The sequence below is a fragment of the Trypanosoma rangeli genome, assembly GCF_003719475.1.
Source record: "Trypanosoma rangeli strain AM80 chromosome Unknown Tra_15.4_contig_00127, whole genome shotgun sequence".
In the NCBI taxonomy this organism is placed as follows: domain Eukaryota; phylum Euglenozoa; class Kinetoplastea; order Trypanosomatida; family Trypanosomatidae; genus Trypanosoma; species Trypanosoma rangeli.
Window position 1 is genome coordinate 16,812 of NW_021705870.1, and position 16,874 is coordinate 33,685.

Here is a 16,874-nt window from a genome sequence, read left to right on the forward strand (position 1 = left end):
TATTAGTATTATTGTTTGTGCAGTGCCGCTTGAGACTCCGCATTGGGTTGTACGCTCACAATTGTCTGTGGTTATACTAAGAAATGACTTCTCCGGTTTCACTTTTCTCTTCTTCTGCTAGGGAGAGAGAAGCTGTAGGCGATTCCGTCTCTCTGTGCGTGTGTGTGTGTGTATTCTCCCTTGCACTCTTTAATTGGCTGGTTTTGGCCTCCGCTGTAGGCAGGGTGTAAAGGAGGAGGGGGACCATTTGTCGTGGCGCAGGGCGTTGCTGCGCAGATGGGCGGAGAGGAGGAGCAGGCGGAGGAAATTCGGCGGTTACTGCACTGCGCCGCCTCAAAGGCCGACGCCTTCGCCATTTTGCGACTTGATGCGCAGTCTTGTGAGTTGTCTGACATCAACCGTAACTTCCGGAAGATTGTGCTGAAGGTCCACCCCGACAAGTGCACCCTTGCGAAGGCCGCCGACGCCTTCCACGTCGCCGAAAATGCACACAAGCTACTGAGCAACGAGGCCATCCTCGTGCGGCTGAAGATTGCTCACAGGAAGAAGAAGGAGAGGGAAGAGGAGGCGGCGGCGCAGCGGCAGGCGAGTTTAGGCCCTGTTGCTGGGTGCGGCGGCGGCGGCAGTAGTGTTGACCCGACAGATGAGGCGAACTTGTCAAGAGAGGAGCGGACGCGGCGTCGACGCCGTGAGCAGCTTGTGGAGCAGCAGTTGGAGGCCGCACGGCTGGCGGAGGAAGCGGCACGCAAGAAACAGCGCGTGGAGCGGGAGACAAAGGAGCAAGCTGAAATCGCCACAGAGCTGGAGCGGCAGCGGAAGGAGTGGAAGGACCTGAATCTTTTTTAGGCGGATGCACAACGAACTCAATGTGACACGGCATCCCGTGCGGAGCTGCTAACGAGAGGTCCTGTGTAAGTTTTTATACATTTATTTGCATGCATGTGTGCGTGCAGCGGGGTGAGTGCGTTTACGCGCATGATTAATGCTTTTGGGTGTTGCTGTTTGGTATCTGCCTTTTTCACTTCTCTTCCGTTTATCTGCTTTCGTGCGCGTATGTGTAGGTGTGGTCAGAGCGGCTTTCAGGAGCGCATCACACGCAAGGGGCCGCAGAAAAAGTGAGCGGGAAAAGAAGAAGGCAAAAAAAAAAGCAGGGGTGGCGGTAGTGCGGCATTGGTGGGGCAGGAGAGCAAGAGTGGCTGGGCGCGTCAGGGTCTTGCCCTCTTTGTCTCTCTTTATATTTCGTTCCTTCTTTCTTACCGTAAGAAGGTACAGGGAAGGGCGAAGAAAGATGGAGGGTTCAAGACAAAAGGAAACAAAAAAAAAGGGGGAAAACAACAACAATGAACGAAACCAAAAGGAACCCCACGCATACATCATGATCGTTCATTTGTGTGTGCCCTTTGTATTAATTGACAGAAATGCACCCGCCAGTAGCCACGCCGCACCAGCAGCAGTAGCGTGCGGATCTGCATTTCAAAAGTGCTGCGCAACGGCTCCAACACCAGAGCCCTGATATCGTAGTGGGGTCGAGGTCCGCATCTGCGTCATCATTCTCTGAAGTTTTGTTAACCACTTTGGACTCGGCGTATGGGACGGAGACGCCATCCGAGTACAACTTCGAGGAGGAGTCCGAGACGACGAACACACCGAGCCGTGAATCGCTGTTTCTACCCATTTCATTTGGAGCAGCTGGTGGTGCTGCATCGCTGGCGTGTGATATGTTACTAGTTAGAGGTGAATACACGGAGGGCCTGTCGTCGCCCTGGACCGACGCTACCATCGGTTTCAGTCACTTTTCTCAAACGGACACAATTAGATGTGCTGGCGGCTGCAATCTCCACGGCCGCACTGGCGTAGTTCCAACGACCTCTGTGAGTGGAAAGGAGCGAAACGTTTTCGGTCAGAGAGCGGAAACCCCGCACGAGCAGTCAGGGCCCCCTACGAGGAGAAATTTCAAGGAATGCAATCACGCCCGCCTAGCGGCCGCTAGGTGAGGAGTTTGGGCGGAGACACTTGTGAGAAGCGCCGCGGAACCGTGCTTCTCACGGGCGACGGGGAAGTCGCCGCTTCCCCCAAGTCCGGGCAAACCTCGTTCACGCACATGCGGGGAGTGTGAGCCTCCCTCCATTACCCAGGAGTTGCTGGGCGGACAGCGGTTTCTGAGGCCTCAAATGTGGGCGTGGCAAGGAAAGGAAATGCCTCGTCACTGTTAAAATTATTTCCATCCACGTCAGAGGCGTCTGTGGCGGCTCCTAGTAGCACCTTTTGCGTTATTTGGCAGCGATGATGGTGATGGTGTAGAGAGAGATGTGGGGACGTTGCTATGGGATGAGGCGCCGCGCCGCGTTGTGGAGGCTCTACAAACAGAACATGAAAGAGAGGATGCGACCAGGCCTGTGGTGAGAAGCACCTCGCCTGTTCGTGGGGGGGGGGGGGGGGGAGGGGAGGGGGGCAGCCTCAGAAAACCCCACGACGGTACGGCGGCGGTCGCAACAACAGCTGAGTCGCTGGGGGGAGAACGCGGTGAGGATTTTGGCTGCCTCCAGGAAGGTTGCTGAAGCACTGCAGGCAGTGTTGATCGTATCTCAGGAGGTGAGTCTTCGTCTTCAGGATGCGGCAACGCTATCAACACAGCTTAACACTGATGACGGCCACGACAAAGGCAAAAATAGGTGAAACCCCGTGTGAAGACAAAAGAAGAGGGCCAGTGCCAGCTAACGACGTACCCAAGAAATTTTTGTTTTTCATTTCTCCTACCGCTGCTGCTGTGTTGGGGTGTTGGAAAAGATACAGCCATTCTCCACGGAATCTCGCCAGAAGCTTCCCCAACAACAGCAACGGCAGCCGCTAGCAAGATATGATGCGTCACAACGGATAGTGAAGCAAACGCTCCAGGTGGGGGATAAAAGCCAGAGGAGGAAGCTTCGAACACTTGAGGCCGCCGACCCTGCAGCGCTTCTCAACGATATCATGGAAAAGTGGCAGAGCCTCAATCGTCGCTGCACGCTTCGGGGTGGGGGTGCAGCTAGCGGTGCAGATTCCCCGCTGCCTCCTTTCTTTCATTTTGGAGAAAAGGAGACAGTTACGAATGGTGTCACCTCCAAGAGGAATTTTGGGTCTGCCGATCCCATGCAAAGCGGAGGAGCTTGGTGCAGTCCACTTTCAAAGGCTTTGGCCACTGCCTCAGTCCTGGACAAACCCACAGAAGGTTGTTACCTTCATTCTTCAAATAACGCTAAAGAGGACAAAAATGTTTGCCACAAGACACCGGAGCGGCGCATGAAACCCGCCCGGAGGCGCTTCAGGAAGCCACCGATGAAGCTACCGTCTTCCAATGGAGAGCCACGCATTCAAACAGCTGAGAGAAGTCAAAGCCTACGGAGCGATGAAGCGAGCTGCCCGGATTCGGCTTATTGGCTTTGCCATTTTCATGCCTGAGACACGTTTCGAAATTTAAATTGCGGCGAAGAAGCAGAATAAACAGTCGTGTGCAAACCGTCTTTCCTCGACGGTAGGAACGCAAAGGAGAAAAAAAAACAAAAAAAAACACCGTATCTGTCTCGTCTATTGCTTGTGTGGGTAGAGAGAAGAGGTGTGGGAGTGCAAACTCCATGAATAGTCGTCTCTATTACCTTCCCCAGATTTGTCAGCCAACGCGTCCCCCATCACCTAACTCAACAGGGGATGAGGGAAATTTGTCACATCTTCGCTGTCTGCAGGCGTCCTCCTCGCAGATGCAAGACAAGATCCCAAAAGACGCCACGTTGCCGGTGCTGAAGGCATTCTTCGCACTGGGGTGCTGCCTCCGCTGACCTCCACCAGATGTGATGTAGCACGCAAGGAACGAGCCGAAAAGAGGTGCGGGCAGGCGGGCAGTTCTAGTAATGAAAACACCAACGACAACAGTCTCCGTATTGGGACCGGCATATATAATATATAGGGATTGGGTGCAATAATGAATGCGCCATGGGTCAAAAAACAAAACAAAAAAGAGAATAAATACGTGAAAAACATAGCTTAATGGACGGGTGGTGTCAAGTGCTGCATTGTAAAGGGGTTTTGTGTTTTCTTTGCGTCTGCTTCTGCTTTGGCGGCTGCGTCTCTTTTTAAGTTTTTAATCCCCTTTGTGTGTGCGTGTGAGCCGAGGTGACAACGTGACGACGAGGAAACGCCAGGTGCCTTATTGCGTTGGGAGAGCAGCGAGGGTGCTGTTTGCAGTATTTTATTTTATTTTTATCTGGCCAACCCTAACCTCCTACTCTCACTGGATACTTTCCACGCGAAGGGTTCGGTGACTGAGAGGCCTCAACGACTGCCACTTCGCCAGTTTGCAATGCGAGCCCGATTATCGAAGCCTGGGCGATATATGTATTTGCTTGTGTTTTGCTTGTTTGTGTGTTGGGTGGATATTCCCCGAAGTAAGGGAATGTGTGTGTTTCTGTGTGTGGGGCGCACTCCTGAGCCAAGCGGTTGGCTTTCACTGTTGTACTTTCCCACACTATAGGAGGAGGGACATGGCCTCTCACTTAGCGGCATATTCACGTTTCTCTCTCAACCCTCTCTCTTTGTCTCTATCCTTGTCTGTCTTGTGGCTGTCTGCTCATGGGTCCTTGAACGAATACGCACCAGGGCAATTTGCAATGGTTGGGCGTACAAATTATGAAATAGGGGAACTTCTTATTTACAGTTAGGCATCGTCCGAAATGTGCCCGGTGTGTGGCTTATGAATACAGCTGCCTTTTTATTTGTGTGTGTTCGGGTAACGGGCCTTCCGCGCCACAGTCCGCGCTCCTGCAGTGACTGATACACATGCGGTATGCATCTACGCGGTGCAGTTGTGCTTATTGTTTTTGTGTGTTTTTTTTTGTTTATTATTTATTTATGCGTATTGATGTATATTTTTATTTGGCCTTCTTCAGGGCCAAGGCCTCTTATTGGCTGGTTCCCGCCGCCCACTTCATCTTCACACGGACAGTGTGCGTTCTCTATTTTCTGCGCCAGCATCCTGCTGACTCTTGACTGACTTGTATGGTTACTGTTGCTGGTGAATCAACCCTCTCGTTTTATTTTTATTTTTTCATTTCTATCTGCTGCAGTCTCAGATTTAGTTCATGAGTGAAGAACATAGAGGAAAGTAAGAAAACAAACAAGTGAATTATAGCTACATAGAAAGAGAACACGGGCTACACTTTTCCTGTGTTTTTAGCTGTCGTTCGATTGGGCTTCATCTTCCTCCTCCTTTCACTGCTGTCGTCGCGCGTTAGGTGAGACGAGTGTCCATGTACGTCTGGGAGTGCAACGGCATCCACGCATTAGCATAACCAAGGTGAAAGGCGTGTTTGTTTTCTTCGGCATATATATATATATATATATACCCACAACATTATTGTCCGCATACATATTAGTATTTCCAGTGGGGCGAAGCGGGGGAGGCAAAAGCTATCTAAAGGAATAATTAGCTTTTGACAAACAGAAGGGCGCGGTGTGGGGCCTTCTCGACTCCCGGCTTTCCTTTTTTTTTTTTTTTTTGGTCCTCTGGGAGAGACTGAACCTGTGCGTGCGTGAGTGGTAGGGGAGCGGAAAAGAGAAAATTATTGAACAGGTAGAGGGAAGAAAAGTGAGAAAGCTAAAGAGAGAGAGAGATGTGGTTATTGCACCGCTCCTGCATGAGGTGTGTGGTTCATACACTTTCGCCAGCGTCAGCATCAAGGAAAATGCTACCAGTGAGAGCGGGGGTGGCGACGGTGGCGTGCGCTGCCTCTTCCATCACCTCACAAAACAAATTGTCGAAGGAGCTGCAGACGCTCTCAGTTAAGCCTAGGGCGGGTGGTGGTGGTAACAGTAGCAATAGCAGGACCGGCAACGCGAGTGGGAACCCCCCTACTAAGCACGTGGTGGGACACCATGCAGCCCGCGGGACAGATCGGACAGTAGTGAACGTGTCCGCTAGGAAAGGCACCGGCGCAGCTGGATGTCAAACCTTTGACGGCGATGAGACATTAATGGAGGCGGTGCATCGCGTGCGGGGGGTGCTGCAGAAGTACCAGGGAACACCCACAGCGGCGGCCGCCTCACAACCGTCGCACTCAGCATCTTCCATACCAGTCTCCGATCAGCAAGAGGGGGAATTTGAAAACTGCGAAGAAATATTGGCAGCGACCGCGGTGCTGCTTGAGAAGGACGCGATGTTTGGACCGCGTCTTCTTTCATTATTGTCAGGTGATGCCCTCCGCGCACTGCTTATTATTGGCACCACGCAGGAGTATTTTGGGCAAGACGCCGTTGAAGCGCAGCTTCGGGCCGTTGACAAGGATCAAGACGACAATATCTCCTCCCAGGAATATTATGCGTGGGTGAACACGGCGGTGCTGGAGCGCGCAGCTAAGCGTTTTGACACACCTCCAACTGTGATGAAGGTGCAAGACACCACCACATCTACGTCATCCACCGCTGCCCCCGCCACTATTGCAACGACGAAGGCGGTGACGGTGCCTGCAGCTGGTTACATTTCGTGGGGTTTGTGGCATCGCATTGCGTTGTCTGCTGCTGTGCCGTTCGTGGCATTTGGTATGCTTGACAACACCATTTTAGTGACTGTTGGTGATACTATTGACAAGAGATGCGCGGAGGCCTTTGGGTTGTCGACAATGGCGGCAGCAGCGCTTGGTGGAGTCGTGTCGGGGACGGCTGGTATTCAAATGCATGGCCTTGCAGAGCGCATGTCACAGCGGCTAGGTCTGGCACGGCCGCCTACTCTCACACCCCCTCAGCGCGCCTCTACGTCAACTGGGAACGCCACAGGGGTGGGTAGCACTATTGGCATGATGGTGGGCCTTCTTCTTGGCATGACGCCGCTGCTGTTGTTGTCTTCATCTGCCTCTTGAAGTGACGGGGAGTCGAACTGCAAGGAGGTGAGAGAGCCACACTTTCTCTTGCGGAGAATTCAAGGTTCACGCTGTAGAAGGAATGTGTGTGTGTGTGTGTGTGTGTATCTATGTGTTTTTATTTATCTAGTGATGATCTTCCGCTATTTGCACAGTGTAGCTGCGTCCACCCGCACCCACTTGAGTAAAAAAAAAAAGCACGCACGCACGCACACGCACAGGCTAAGGCAAAATGAAAATGATGGTGGCTGTGGTGGCGGGAGAAGAGAAATGACTCACTATATACAGAAGCATGACAGTACGAGATGCAAAGTGAGGGAGTGGATGGGGGAAAAGGGGGATTGCTCTAATTGGCGTTGCTCAGCAGTGTGTCACATTTTTGTTTTGTTTTATTATTTCTTTGTTCCAGCTTACTTATTTTCCGTTTTTGTTTTTGATTTTCCCTTCCACCTAAAGGGAGGTAAGGATAATAAGATGACTGAGAGTGCGTATCTAAAGAGCAGCGTGGGGCCTGTGCTCGCCAATGCGGTGGCCGAGACTGTCCTGGCGCAGCCCAGTAACCCGCAGGAGTATCTCGCACTGTACCTCCTACATGTACTACAAGAGGAGGAACGCCGCGATGCCGCTGCCGCGCTCAAGACGAAGGCTGAGGTGCAGCGACAGATGTGGGCGAGCGAACGCGCATTGCGTGAAAAGCGTGCTGCTGACACCATTCAGCGCTTTTATCGTCAGTGCAAGCGTGCCATACAACTGCGGCGAGAGTCGGAGGAGGCGCTGTGGACCACGTACCAAGAGGCCGAAGAGGAGGCGGAACAACTCCTCGACGAGGAAGAGGTGGCCGACGCTGCCAGTAGAGCAGGGGGTGCAGCACGTGACTTGGAGGACACCGGTGGTACGGCTGATGTCGAAGGAGGCGATGAAGCTAATGGGGGAGTCCCAATCGAGGACGCTGCTGCTGCTGTGGAGGAAACACGCCGTGACTTCTACAAGGCGCAGCGTTTCATGCTACACATACGCAAGGCTCTGATCGGGACGTTGAAGAAGGAGCTTCTGGATCAGCGTGGGAAGGTGCGAGTGGAGCAAGACCGCATGTATGATCTGCTTGACAGGGCTGAAGCGGAAGTACGCGAGAAGGAGGAGGCGGAGTTTGTTGCCTCTGCCACTGCAGGGGCGCTCCCGAGTTCGGCAGCAGCCGCAGAACTTGCAGAGAAAAGTGCGGTGCCGCGCCATGAACATATCCCCGCTGCAATGATTATGTACCGCGTGCTGCGCTGCTGGTGCTACATTTTCTTTGACAGTACACCGAAGCAGACCGACACTCCAGCGAAGGTGTCGGCACTTGTGAAGCCCTTCACGTTTATGCAGCTGCTCCGGGCCTTTAACCCTGTTGCGACGTACCATCGTAATAGACCACTGCGACTAGAAAACGTGGGCAAGCAAGATGAAGAGGAAGGTGGTGCGGATGACCTGTTACAGGAGAGTGGTGGGGAACCACTGCAGCAGCCGAAGCCGCGTCAGGCACGTCGTGTGAGCCGTATACTACGTGTGCTGATGCATGACGGTGAGTATGTAAGTACTGTAAACCCTGCAGACTACATTGATGCCGACGAAGAAGTTGAAAATGAAGAATCTGCAGCGTCTGCACGCGGAGCGGAACTGGCCTCCCTCGTGGAGGCTGCGGCAAAGAATCACAGTGTCATGCTGTACGCCTTGTTACGCTTGCTACGCACCGCCAGCGCCTACCGTGACGCACGTGACCACTGGGTGACGTTGCTGCAGCAGAACGGCCACGACGCACCGTCCAGTGAAGAGATGCCAGAGGACGATGAAACAGATCCGAATAACGAGGAAGGTCTGCGGGATGATGACGGCGAGGTGGACGAAGCTGCCGTTCGGCGCCTGTTGATCACCATCGGCACTGATACGGATGAAGCACTTGCGAAATTGTGGGCCAATCAAGACGATGTGGAGCGCAAGAAGTGGCAGGCAATGGCGGCGGCGAGATATAGAGAAGAGGAAGAAGAAACCGCAACGAACGAGGACGGTGAGGAGGATGGAGGTGATGTGGAGTGACACTCCTTCACAGAGAGAGAGAACGCGAGAAAGATTTGCGTGGTGCCCTCCCTGCCTTTTTGGTTGAGCTCGTTGAGGCGCCCATAGTTATGCCAAGTGCATGCGATGTAGATATATACGTGCCCAGCTATTTATTTATAAATAGTGGCAGGTGCCGGAGCTAGAAGCAGAGAATAGCAAAGGCACACGCAAAAAACAATAAAAAAAAACTAAAATGGATGGCTGTGGTGGCGGAAGGTGTGAGCAAGCAAGTACGTTACGGCGAAGCACCTGGACTCGAGGTAAAAGGAAGTGGTCAGTGCACAGAGAGGAGGAGCGGTTCAAAAAGCACCAAACGTCGGGTGGGGTGCTGGAGGGTTGGGAATTTATATGCACGAAAGAAAATAAAGGGAGAGACGGAGGCCATTGAAATGGAGTGATAAACATGTGGAAGAAACATCCCTGTCTGTGTGGGGACGTGCCTGTGGCACCTTCCGCTTCCGTTTTATTTATTTTCCCCCACGTCTTCCCTTCCCACTCACGTTTTTTGACCTCTCAATATTGGCTCCGTTTTTGGGTGTGTTTCTCCTTTTGGTTTTTCTTTTCTCCCACGCACGCGAGAAGGGGGGGGGGAGGTGTACGGGCATGTCGTTGCGTGCACTTCCGTTTTCATCTCCCTTTTTCTTTACTCCCTCGTGCTTGCTTGGAGCCGCTTGTTTGTGCATTGTTTTTTTTGTTTTTGTGATTCTTGTCGTGGAGTGCGTACGCTTGCGATGTACCACGTGCTTGCCGCCACCAACCCTCAGACGCGAGAGACCAGCCACGCCAAAAAAAAAAACATGCAGAGTCGGAGGGCACATCTGTGTCTATGTCTGTGGCTTGCACGCGTGTGTCTCTGTGTCGGTTTCGCTGCTTCTCTGCGTCTCCTCCTTCTCTTTTTTTTTTTCCGGGCTGTGGTGGGTGGGCCATTCTTTGGGACTCGTAGGGGAATTTTGTGCGGTGACCGATCCGTCACACTTGCCGGCGGAAGAGAGGGGGATAACCGCAGAGACAGTTCCCTCGCCGGTCTCAGCTTCTGCTAGTGGGCGATGCTGCGCCGATTGCTTCCAACTACATGGACCGCGGGGTTTCCTGCAGCACTCCTTAGCAATAGTTACCGTGTCACAGGCGGCTCGTGTCTGCGCCGCGTGGGTGACTGGCAGCCACGCACAAAACAGCGCCACCGCTTCTCAAAGGCGTCCATGATGGAAAGCTGCGAGCGACATCAACGGCAGAAGAAGATGGCAGCGCTGCGGCAGCGCGCTAACGAAGAACATGGCCTGCAGCAGCGACAACGTGCACAGCTGCGGCGACGGTGCGACCGCACGGCGGCCGCCTTAATTCATGGCGCATCGAAGGGGTCATCGGTCTCTGCGACAAATGCGTTAGCGACTGCGCGACACCTTCTCACGCTGCAGGAAGCGACGCGCAAGGCGATGACAGGTGGCAAGAAAGGACGCACGGCAATGTTCGTCAGCGACAAGAAGTGGCATGGATGAGGGCGGGAAGAGGAAGGAGAAGGAAACGAAGAAAACGCCAACAAGGAAGCGGACGACGAAGAAAGAGCATGTGTGTGAATGCATTACAGTTTTTTTTTTTTTTTTGATTCTCTCCCTCTATGTGCGGTGCCAGCAGCTTTTCTCCGTTTACTTTTTTTTTTGTGGGGGGAAGCATTGACTTGGTTTTCTCAGGGAAACACAAGAGGGGGGGGGGGGAGAACAAAAAGAAGGAGGGAAACGCTGATGCGTCTTTTGCCATCCACGGCCTGCGCCCGCTCAGGGGCGCGACAACTGTCGCTGCCGCTGCTGCCATCCTGTCGTCGGTGTTACATGCAGGGTGGTGCCGCCTCCTCGGCGAGGGAAAACTCGCACAGACAGCAGGGCTTCTACTCTCTTGGGGAATACCTACAGCGCCTTCCTCGTGGCATTCGCGATCTGTTGCTGTGGTCACCAGCCATCGCGGCAGCGTATTTTATTTTGTACAAGCAGGCGGTGTACTTTTTGCCATCCGTGCGGCAACGGTTGCTAATCCGCCCACTCACCACAGCCCCCACCCCCGGTGGGAGTGGCACGGACCCGGTGCATCGAAGCGGTGGCGTGCAAGTTTACAGGGACGATGCGTCTGGGGCTGTGGCGAATGGCCAGCTGATTACGCTGGTGGACAACGGTCAGTTGGCCGCTGTCCCTGCACCACCCCCGCCCATTCCGCCATTCTCTACGGGGACGGGGATGGATGCAAAGCCGCTTCAGGTCGTACGTGACGCGGAGACGGGCAAAGTCTCTGGCTACACCGCGGTAGGATGAGCAAAGCTGCTGGCTAGCACAGCTGCTTCCACTGCTGGAGGGAGCAGAAAGACGACGACGAAGGTTCCCCCGTTTTTGTTTGGCTTTTTTTCTTCTTTCCCTTCTCCTGTTTTACGCGTCATCACAGGCTACACATTCCAGCCGTTGTTTTTTTGGCGTTGTTGGCCTACTTCTTCCTACCCGACAAGCCACTGCGACATTTCGGTGGTCGCGCCTCTCCTGATGTTACCCGTTGGCCGTGTCCCCGCACCAGTCAAGGTCTCTCTCGTTTGGAATTATTGGGGCGGCTGTGGTGGTGGAGGACGCCGTTTTTACGTTTTAAGTTGACATATCGGCAGCGTTGTGTCGGCGCTCCGAGGACGTGTCTGTGATGAATGTGCGCGAAGCATACACGCAGAAACCTGCGCGTAGATGTGTGTGCATGTAGGCACAGTGTTGTTGTGGGTTGTATGGACGGTAGCTTATCCTCTCTTTTCCTTTTTTCCTCTTTCTGTATTTTCCTCGCTCTGTTTGTGCCGTTGCTTCAGGACGGTGTAGTTGTTGCGTGTGTTGCTTCTGAATTACTCCAGTCAAAGCCGTAACTTCAGTAAGTAGTGGGGCCCACTACGAAGGAAGAAGAGACAGCGAAGCAAACAAGCATCACAGACAACAAACGTGGACATTCTGCACTGGTGCCGTTACGCAGCGGACGCTTCAGCAGGAATTAGCATTGTAAGCTGTCACACAGAGAGCGACACACATACACACGCTCACAAACACACACTTTGTGAGCGTTTGCTGGGACAGAGGGGGAGTAAAGGCAAAGGAATCAAACCCGCAAAATTAATAGCCAACTGCACTGAAGGAGGCTTTGAGGGGCCGCGGCGGGAGCTTCTGGGGGAAGTAGTGAAGCAAAGACGGAGGTGAGGGAAAATGAATGCTGTGGATGAGTTAAATCTGCGCCTTGGCATTGGGCCACCGCGACCGCGTCTCCCTATTACACTGCAGCGCTCTGGATACAGCGCAGTGCGGCAGCTTGGCAAAGGCAGCTTTGGCAATGCATACCTCGTTTTTCATGCCGAACGCAAGCAGCTCTACGTTGTGAAGCATGTGAACATGGCAAACATGACGTCGCGGCAGCGCAGGGATGCTCACCAGGAGATTGTGGTGCTGCAGCAGCTTGAGTACCCAAACATTATCCGTTATGTGGAGTTTTGCGAGGAGCACCCACACCTGTACATCGTGATGGAGTACGCTGACGGCGGTGATGTTTACACGCATCTGAAAAATCTCAAGAGCAGCGTTTGGGCGCTTGGCGGCGGCGGTGTCGGCGGCGGTGGAAGCAGCGGCGGGCTGACGGAAGAGCAGGTGATCAGCCTCTTTGTGCAGACGACAATGGCAGTGAAATACATGCATGACCGTCGTTTGCTGCACCGTGACATCAAATCTCAAAATGTCTTTCTCACGAAAAATCATGTTGTGAAGTTGGGCGACTTTGGCATCAGCACCGTACTGGTGAGTACCGTTGCCATGGCTCGGACAATGTGCGGTACGCCGTGCTACTTCTCCCCGGAGCTCTGCGAGGGAAAGCCCTACAACAACAGATCCGACGTCTGGGCCCTCGGAGTACTGCTGTATGAAATTTGCACCACGGGCCGGCTGCCGTTTGAGGCGACAACGATGAATCGACTGATGGATGATATTTGCCGCAAGGAACCACGCCGCATCCCCGCCGGCTTCTCCGACGAACTCTGGGAACTCGTGTTGTGGATGTTGAAAAAGGACCCGCGACAACGCCCTGACGCGGGGCAGATTCTCCGCTCCCCTGTGCTGCTGCGGGCCATTCCGAATATTATTAAGAAGCTCAGCACTACGGACGGACGCTCCGAGGATGAATACAGGCGTGTTCTCTCAGGGGGAGCCACGCCACCACCACCGATTTGCCCTGCTGTCGGACTGCACCCCAAAATTGGAAAGGATTCCGGTGGGAACTCACTGTTGCCGTCTGGTGGTTCAGCTGAGATCGCGTCGGCTGCTGCTGCTGCAGCGGCTGGTCCCCTTGGTGGCGCACCGAAACGCAACAATGAGTCTCCTTTCAGACTTGGAAATGCCTTCGATGCGGCCAAGGATCGTCTTGGGGGCGTGCTGGGGGATCTGGCCAAGCAGCGGGGGCAACTGCAACAGTTGCAACAACAGCGCGAGGACGAAGAGGCTCTGAAAAGGGTGCTGCCCACAAACCAGCCAATCATCGGCGACGCCTTCGGGTACATTCCCGCTCTACTGCGGGGAAAACAAAACTACAACCAAAATGAAGGCAACATGGATGACAAGAGCAAGGCTAACAACAACAACGAGGGAAGTGACCACACTGACGACATCCGGAATTATAATGCACTGGGTAGGCATATGCCCAGTAAGGAGAATAAGGTCTTTGCGCAGGACGACCATCACCCCTTGGCAGGCGGGGGTAATAAAAACAAGAAGAAGGAGCCCAACCCTTCACTTATGGGTGCCAACGCAGCCGGAAAACCGCAGAAGAAGCCGGTTAATAACCTGCCCCTGCATGATCTTTTTATTATTTACGATGAAAACAAAAAACGCATTATCAATGAACGGGAGCAGCAGGGACGTGCAATGCGGAAGCCCATGAATTACCAACCCGCTGGGGTGTGCCCCTTTCGCGGACGACCTGCCGTTGTCGAAGCCAATGCAGATGGCGGGGAACAAAGCCAAAAGATCCCATCGGCGTTGCGTCCCATTTACGATAATGTCAAAGCACTCCCCCATGCAATTCCAAAGACAGAGAATCAATCTATTCCGGCCCCTAGCGTCGCTGCCCTTGACGCTGCTAAAGCAGCAAGGAGACCTCTACCGTTAACCAGTTTGGAGGACCAGCACCAATCTAGCAACAGAACGGAGGCTAGGAACGATGCTGAAGACAATGATGACAGCACGCTTGCCGCCAATGAACCCAAAGACGATCTTGCGTTCGTCCTGCGGGAGATGACACATCATCTCGAGTCTGTTCTTAGTAGTGCTGTTTTGACAGATAACAATTGTGAGACTAGCGGCGTAAAAGGGACACCGTGGGCGAATTCGTCTGCGGCTACATCCTCTGCTGGCGTGGATCGTACAACCATCTCTCCTTGCCCGACAACAGAGCTTAATCCGGACGAGGTTGGACAGGAGTTCTCAGATGCAATGGGTACTACGCTTAACGTCGAGGACTTGCAGAAGCCCCCGAACAAAACTCCTATTTCTTCCGAAGGGGTCAATGGCTTTGCTGAAGGTGATCGCATCTCGCTGTGCATTTCGCGTTACGATGAGGTGTGGCCCCCTCTTGGTGCCCCAGTGACGCCAGCACGAATTGCGGCCTCTCCGGTAAGAGGGGGTGAAAAGAGTGAGGGAGTGAATGCCCGACCATTTTGTGACATCTACTCACCGAAACCGGGGGGGTCATCTCCGCCGCGTAGTCTGACTGCTGATGCAGCCGCGGTCCAGGGAGTGGGGGCAGCATCAGTAACGGGAGCAGCGGTGGAGAGGGGGGAAGAAAGAGAGGAGGTTCCCTTATTCACCGGTGGGTGTCTTTGCGATGGGGTTCGCTTTACTGGCCTAGCTTCCACCATCTTTGGCAGCTTTGTGTGCAATTGTGTGGCGTGCTCAAGGTTCTCTGGGTCGATGATGGGGGTGGAGTGGCTGCACCTACCGGATATAACATTTGAGGGGTTCTTCACTGAAATCTCGCCAGCAAACTCATCCTTGCCCCCACCCCCACAACGACCCCAAGTGGTGCCAGCGGAGGTCCCTGCGGGGGCTGGCATCTCCGCCGCGCAGGCACTCACAAAGACTAACCCATCATCCACGCTGAAGAACGACGCGGTGACAGCTGACAATGCCGACACCGCCAAAGAATCAGGAGGAAGCGGCGACACCGGAAGGGTGAGTCTTCCACAACTTTTGAGAAAGTTCACGCTGGAGGTGCCAATGATAGACGAAGACGGTGTCGAAGGAATGGGGGTGTATGCGGTATACTTCTGTGGCCGCTGTGGCTCCACCATTGGAATGGACCATAGCGATATTGATGGTTGCATTATCGCCAAGGCGGTGCTCTCAGATGCAAGTTTGGCCATATTGGAGTCATTTCAACAGACGATGCCGCTTGGCACGGATGAAGCGCTCCTTCCACGAAAAGCCTAGGTGGCATGGCTATCATTGATGCTCTTCTCTTCCTGGTCTTTTTGAGAAGAAAACGAAACGTGTGCGGTTGGTGGGGAAATTCCTGACTCGAAGTTATCATGTTTTTTTTCCTTTTTTTTTTAGTTCTTCTCTTAATTCTGTGTTCTTTTTTTCTTTTACTCTCTCTGTTTGCATTGCTATCGCTGCACGTTTCTGCAGACTTCTTTTTACAGTTGGGGTTGTGCCGCCCATGTATAGCTACAAGTAGCATGTAAGAAAAGTGCCTGGTCATCTCAATGCTGTATATGTTGTTGTTGTTTTTGTGTTACCTGTTTGTTTTGCCTGTGCCACGGTTATTGCAATGATGATGAGAGGGAGAGGGGAGTTGTTGCCTTCGTGCATGTGTGTGTGTGTGTGTGCCTGTAGAGATGCGCGAAAGCGCCGTGAGCAAGAGCTTTTAGCATGTTGGTAGCAAGCATCGATTTGCTTTTGCCCCGAAAAATGGAGCATGTAAATTAAAATGCGGAGATGAATAAGAACTTAAAGTGGTGCAAAAAGGAAGGAGTGGGGCGTAGAAGAAGAGAGAGTTTTTTGTTTACTTGCTTGGTTGCCAACCGCTTTTTTTTTCCGTTACATGATAACGCTATTGAAGGTGTGAGTGCTGCTTAGTCACTGCGTATGCGCGTTTGTGTGTACTGCGTGTGAGGTGAGGTGTTCGCGGCGTTTACGCCTGCCGGAGTGCGTCCTCCTCCCTTTTTTCTGACTCGCTGTGGTGGCGTCCTAAGGGGCGTGTGTGTGTGTGTTGGGGTGCGAAGGGCTGCAGGAACAAAACGGAGAGGGGTAGGAGCGTGCCAAGAATAGAGTTGATGTCACTGCCTTCGTCGCTGTCGTCCGTGGCATCGCGCTCACGGTTGCAGGTTGTGCAGCGCGGGTTTCTCACGCGCCGCGGGGGGCGTCACGTGACGCGGGCCGCCGTTGTTGTAGAGTACCGCCCAGCAGAGCGGAAGAAAATCAGCGACGGCAATTGCCAGCGTGTGATTGACGCCGAGGCCCTGCACGGCGATGAACAGCTCTTTTGGGGAGCACGACGCGATTACTATACCAGGCGGGCGCAGTACTTTCCCACTTGGGATCGGTTTGCACAGACGCTCATTCTCATGACGCGACATGTGCCACGTGTACCGCAGGAAATGGCGTTTCGTCTCATGGCAGTGTTTTTGAAGTTGATGCTGCTCCCGCGGCTTGCGATGAACACTGAGTTGATGCTGCCGTCGTGGGTCACAAAAAACGCGGAGGGTATCATCGCGCAGGCTGTAGGAGACAAAGAGAATAGAGACGGGAACGACGCGAAGAATGCAGGCAACAAAGATGCCACGATGGAGAAGGAGAAGCCCAAGAAGGGGTGACGCGTTCCTTGTGTGTATGGTTGGGGGGGGGGGGG

At 53.5% G+C, this 16,874-nt stretch overlaps 9 protein-coding genes across 9 annotated transcripts, besides 19 other annotated features; 8 read left to right on the top strand and 1 right to left on the bottom strand.

Moving 5' to 3' along the window:
- The first annotated feature begins 153 nt into the window (after positions 1 to 153).
- Positions 154 to 172: a microsatellite.
- A 104-nt stretch (positions 173 to 276) lies between these two features.
- TraAM80_04373 (chaperone protein DNAJ) lies at positions 277 to 846 on the top strand (the record flags this gene model as incomplete). The annotated part of the gene is made up of 1 exon (XM_029381306.1): positions 277 to 846. One exon carries the CDS (start codon positions 277 to 279, stop codon positions 844 to 846), a length of 570 nt encoding a protein of 189 aa, XP_029238859.1.
- Positions 847 to 1,211: 365 nt separating this feature from the next.
- Positions 1,212 to 1,255: a microsatellite.
- Positions 1,256 to 1,405: 150 nt separating this feature from the next.
- On the bottom strand, positions 1,406 to 1,780 carry TraAM80_04374 (uncharacterized protein; the record flags this gene model as incomplete). The annotated part of the gene is made up of 1 exon (XM_029381307.1): positions 1,406 to 1,780. The coding sequence occupies one exon, from the start codon at positions 1,778 to 1,780 to the stop codon at positions 1,406 to 1,408; it is 375 nt and encodes a 124-aa protein (XP_029238860.1).
- A 643-nt stretch (positions 1,781 to 2,423) lies between these two features.
- Positions 2,424 to 2,452: a microsatellite.
- A 518-nt stretch (positions 2,453 to 2,970) lies between these two features.
- TraAM80_04375 (uncharacterized protein) lies at positions 2,971 to 3,438 on the top strand (the record flags this gene model as incomplete). The annotated part of the gene is made up of 1 exon (XM_029381308.1): positions 2,971 to 3,438. One exon carries the CDS (start codon positions 2,971 to 2,973, stop codon positions 3,436 to 3,438), a length of 468 nt encoding a protein of 155 aa, XP_029238861.1.
- Positions 3,439 to 3,528: 90 nt separating this feature from the next.
- Positions 3,529 to 3,547: a microsatellite.
- Positions 3,548 to 4,071: 524 nt separating this feature from the next.
- Positions 4,072 to 4,102: a microsatellite.
- Positions 4,103 to 4,371: 269 nt separating this feature from the next.
- Positions 4,372 to 4,400: a microsatellite.
- Positions 4,401 to 4,841: 441 nt separating this feature from the next.
- Positions 4,842 to 4,907: a microsatellite.
- Positions 4,908 to 5,353: 446 nt separating this feature from the next.
- Positions 5,354 to 5,374: a microsatellite.
- A 138-nt stretch (positions 5,375 to 5,512) lies between these two features.
- Positions 5,513 to 5,529: a microsatellite.
- A 75-nt stretch (positions 5,530 to 5,604) lies between these two features.
- Positions 5,605 to 5,643: a sequence feature (GA-rich).
- Positions 5,644 to 5,714: 71 nt separating this feature from the next.
- On the top strand, positions 5,715 to 6,884 carry TraAM80_04376 (uncharacterized protein; the record flags this gene model as incomplete). Its single annotated transcript, XM_029381309.1, has 1 exon — positions 5,715 to 6,884. One exon carries the CDS (start codon positions 5,715 to 5,717, stop codon positions 6,882 to 6,884), a length of 1,170 nt encoding a protein of 389 aa, XP_029238862.1.
- Positions 6,885 to 6,967: 83 nt separating this feature from the next.
- Positions 6,968 to 7,000: a microsatellite.
- Positions 7,001 to 7,081: 81 nt separating this feature from the next.
- Positions 7,082 to 7,103: a microsatellite.
- A 158-nt stretch (positions 7,104 to 7,261) lies between these two features.
- Positions 7,262 to 7,289: a microsatellite.
- Positions 7,290 to 7,325: a microsatellite.
- Positions 7,326 to 7,358: 33 nt separating this feature from the next.
- Positions 7,359 to 8,957, top strand: TraAM80_04377 (uncharacterized protein; the record flags this gene model as incomplete). Its single annotated transcript, XM_029381310.1, has 1 exon — positions 7,359 to 8,957. The coding sequence occupies one exon, from the start codon at positions 7,359 to 7,361 to the stop codon at positions 8,955 to 8,957; it is 1,599 nt and encodes a 532-aa protein (XP_029238863.1).
- Positions 8,958 to 9,795: 838 nt separating this feature from the next.
- Positions 9,796 to 9,861: a microsatellite.
- A 163-nt stretch (positions 9,862 to 10,024) lies between these two features.
- On the top strand, positions 10,025 to 10,474 carry TraAM80_04378 (uncharacterized protein; the record flags this gene model as incomplete). The annotated part of the gene is made up of 1 exon (XM_029381311.1): positions 10,025 to 10,474. One exon carries the CDS (start codon positions 10,025 to 10,027, stop codon positions 10,472 to 10,474), a length of 450 nt encoding a protein of 149 aa, XP_029238864.1.
- A 6-nt stretch (positions 10,475 to 10,480) lies between these two features.
- Positions 10,481 to 10,537: a sequence feature (GA-rich).
- Positions 10,538 to 10,717: 180 nt separating this feature from the next.
- TraAM80_04379 (uncharacterized protein) lies at positions 10,718 to 11,278 on the top strand (the record flags this gene model as incomplete). Its single annotated transcript, XM_029381312.1, has 1 exon — positions 10,718 to 11,278. One exon carries the CDS (start codon positions 10,718 to 10,720, stop codon positions 11,276 to 11,278), a length of 561 nt encoding a protein of 186 aa, XP_029238865.1.
- A 720-nt stretch (positions 11,279 to 11,998) lies between these two features.
- Positions 11,999 to 12,041: a microsatellite.
- Positions 12,042 to 12,190: 149 nt separating this feature from the next.
- Positions 12,191 to 15,454, top strand: TraAM80_04380 (putative protein kinase; the record flags this gene model as incomplete). Its single annotated transcript, XM_029381313.1, has 1 exon — positions 12,191 to 15,454. The coding sequence occupies one exon, from the start codon at positions 12,191 to 12,193 to the stop codon at positions 15,452 to 15,454; it is 3,264 nt and encodes a 1,087-aa protein (XP_029238866.1).
- Positions 15,455 to 15,555: 101 nt separating this feature from the next.
- Positions 15,556 to 15,611: a microsatellite.
- A 223-nt stretch (positions 15,612 to 15,834) lies between these two features.
- Positions 15,835 to 15,852: a microsatellite.
- A 447-nt stretch (positions 15,853 to 16,299) lies between these two features.
- TraAM80_04381 (uncharacterized protein) lies at positions 16,300 to 16,839 on the top strand (the record flags this gene model as incomplete). Its single annotated transcript, XM_029381314.1, has 1 exon — positions 16,300 to 16,839. One exon carries the CDS (start codon positions 16,300 to 16,302, stop codon positions 16,837 to 16,839), a length of 540 nt encoding a protein of 179 aa, XP_029238867.1.
- Positions 16,840 to 16,874: the final 35 nt, after the last annotated feature.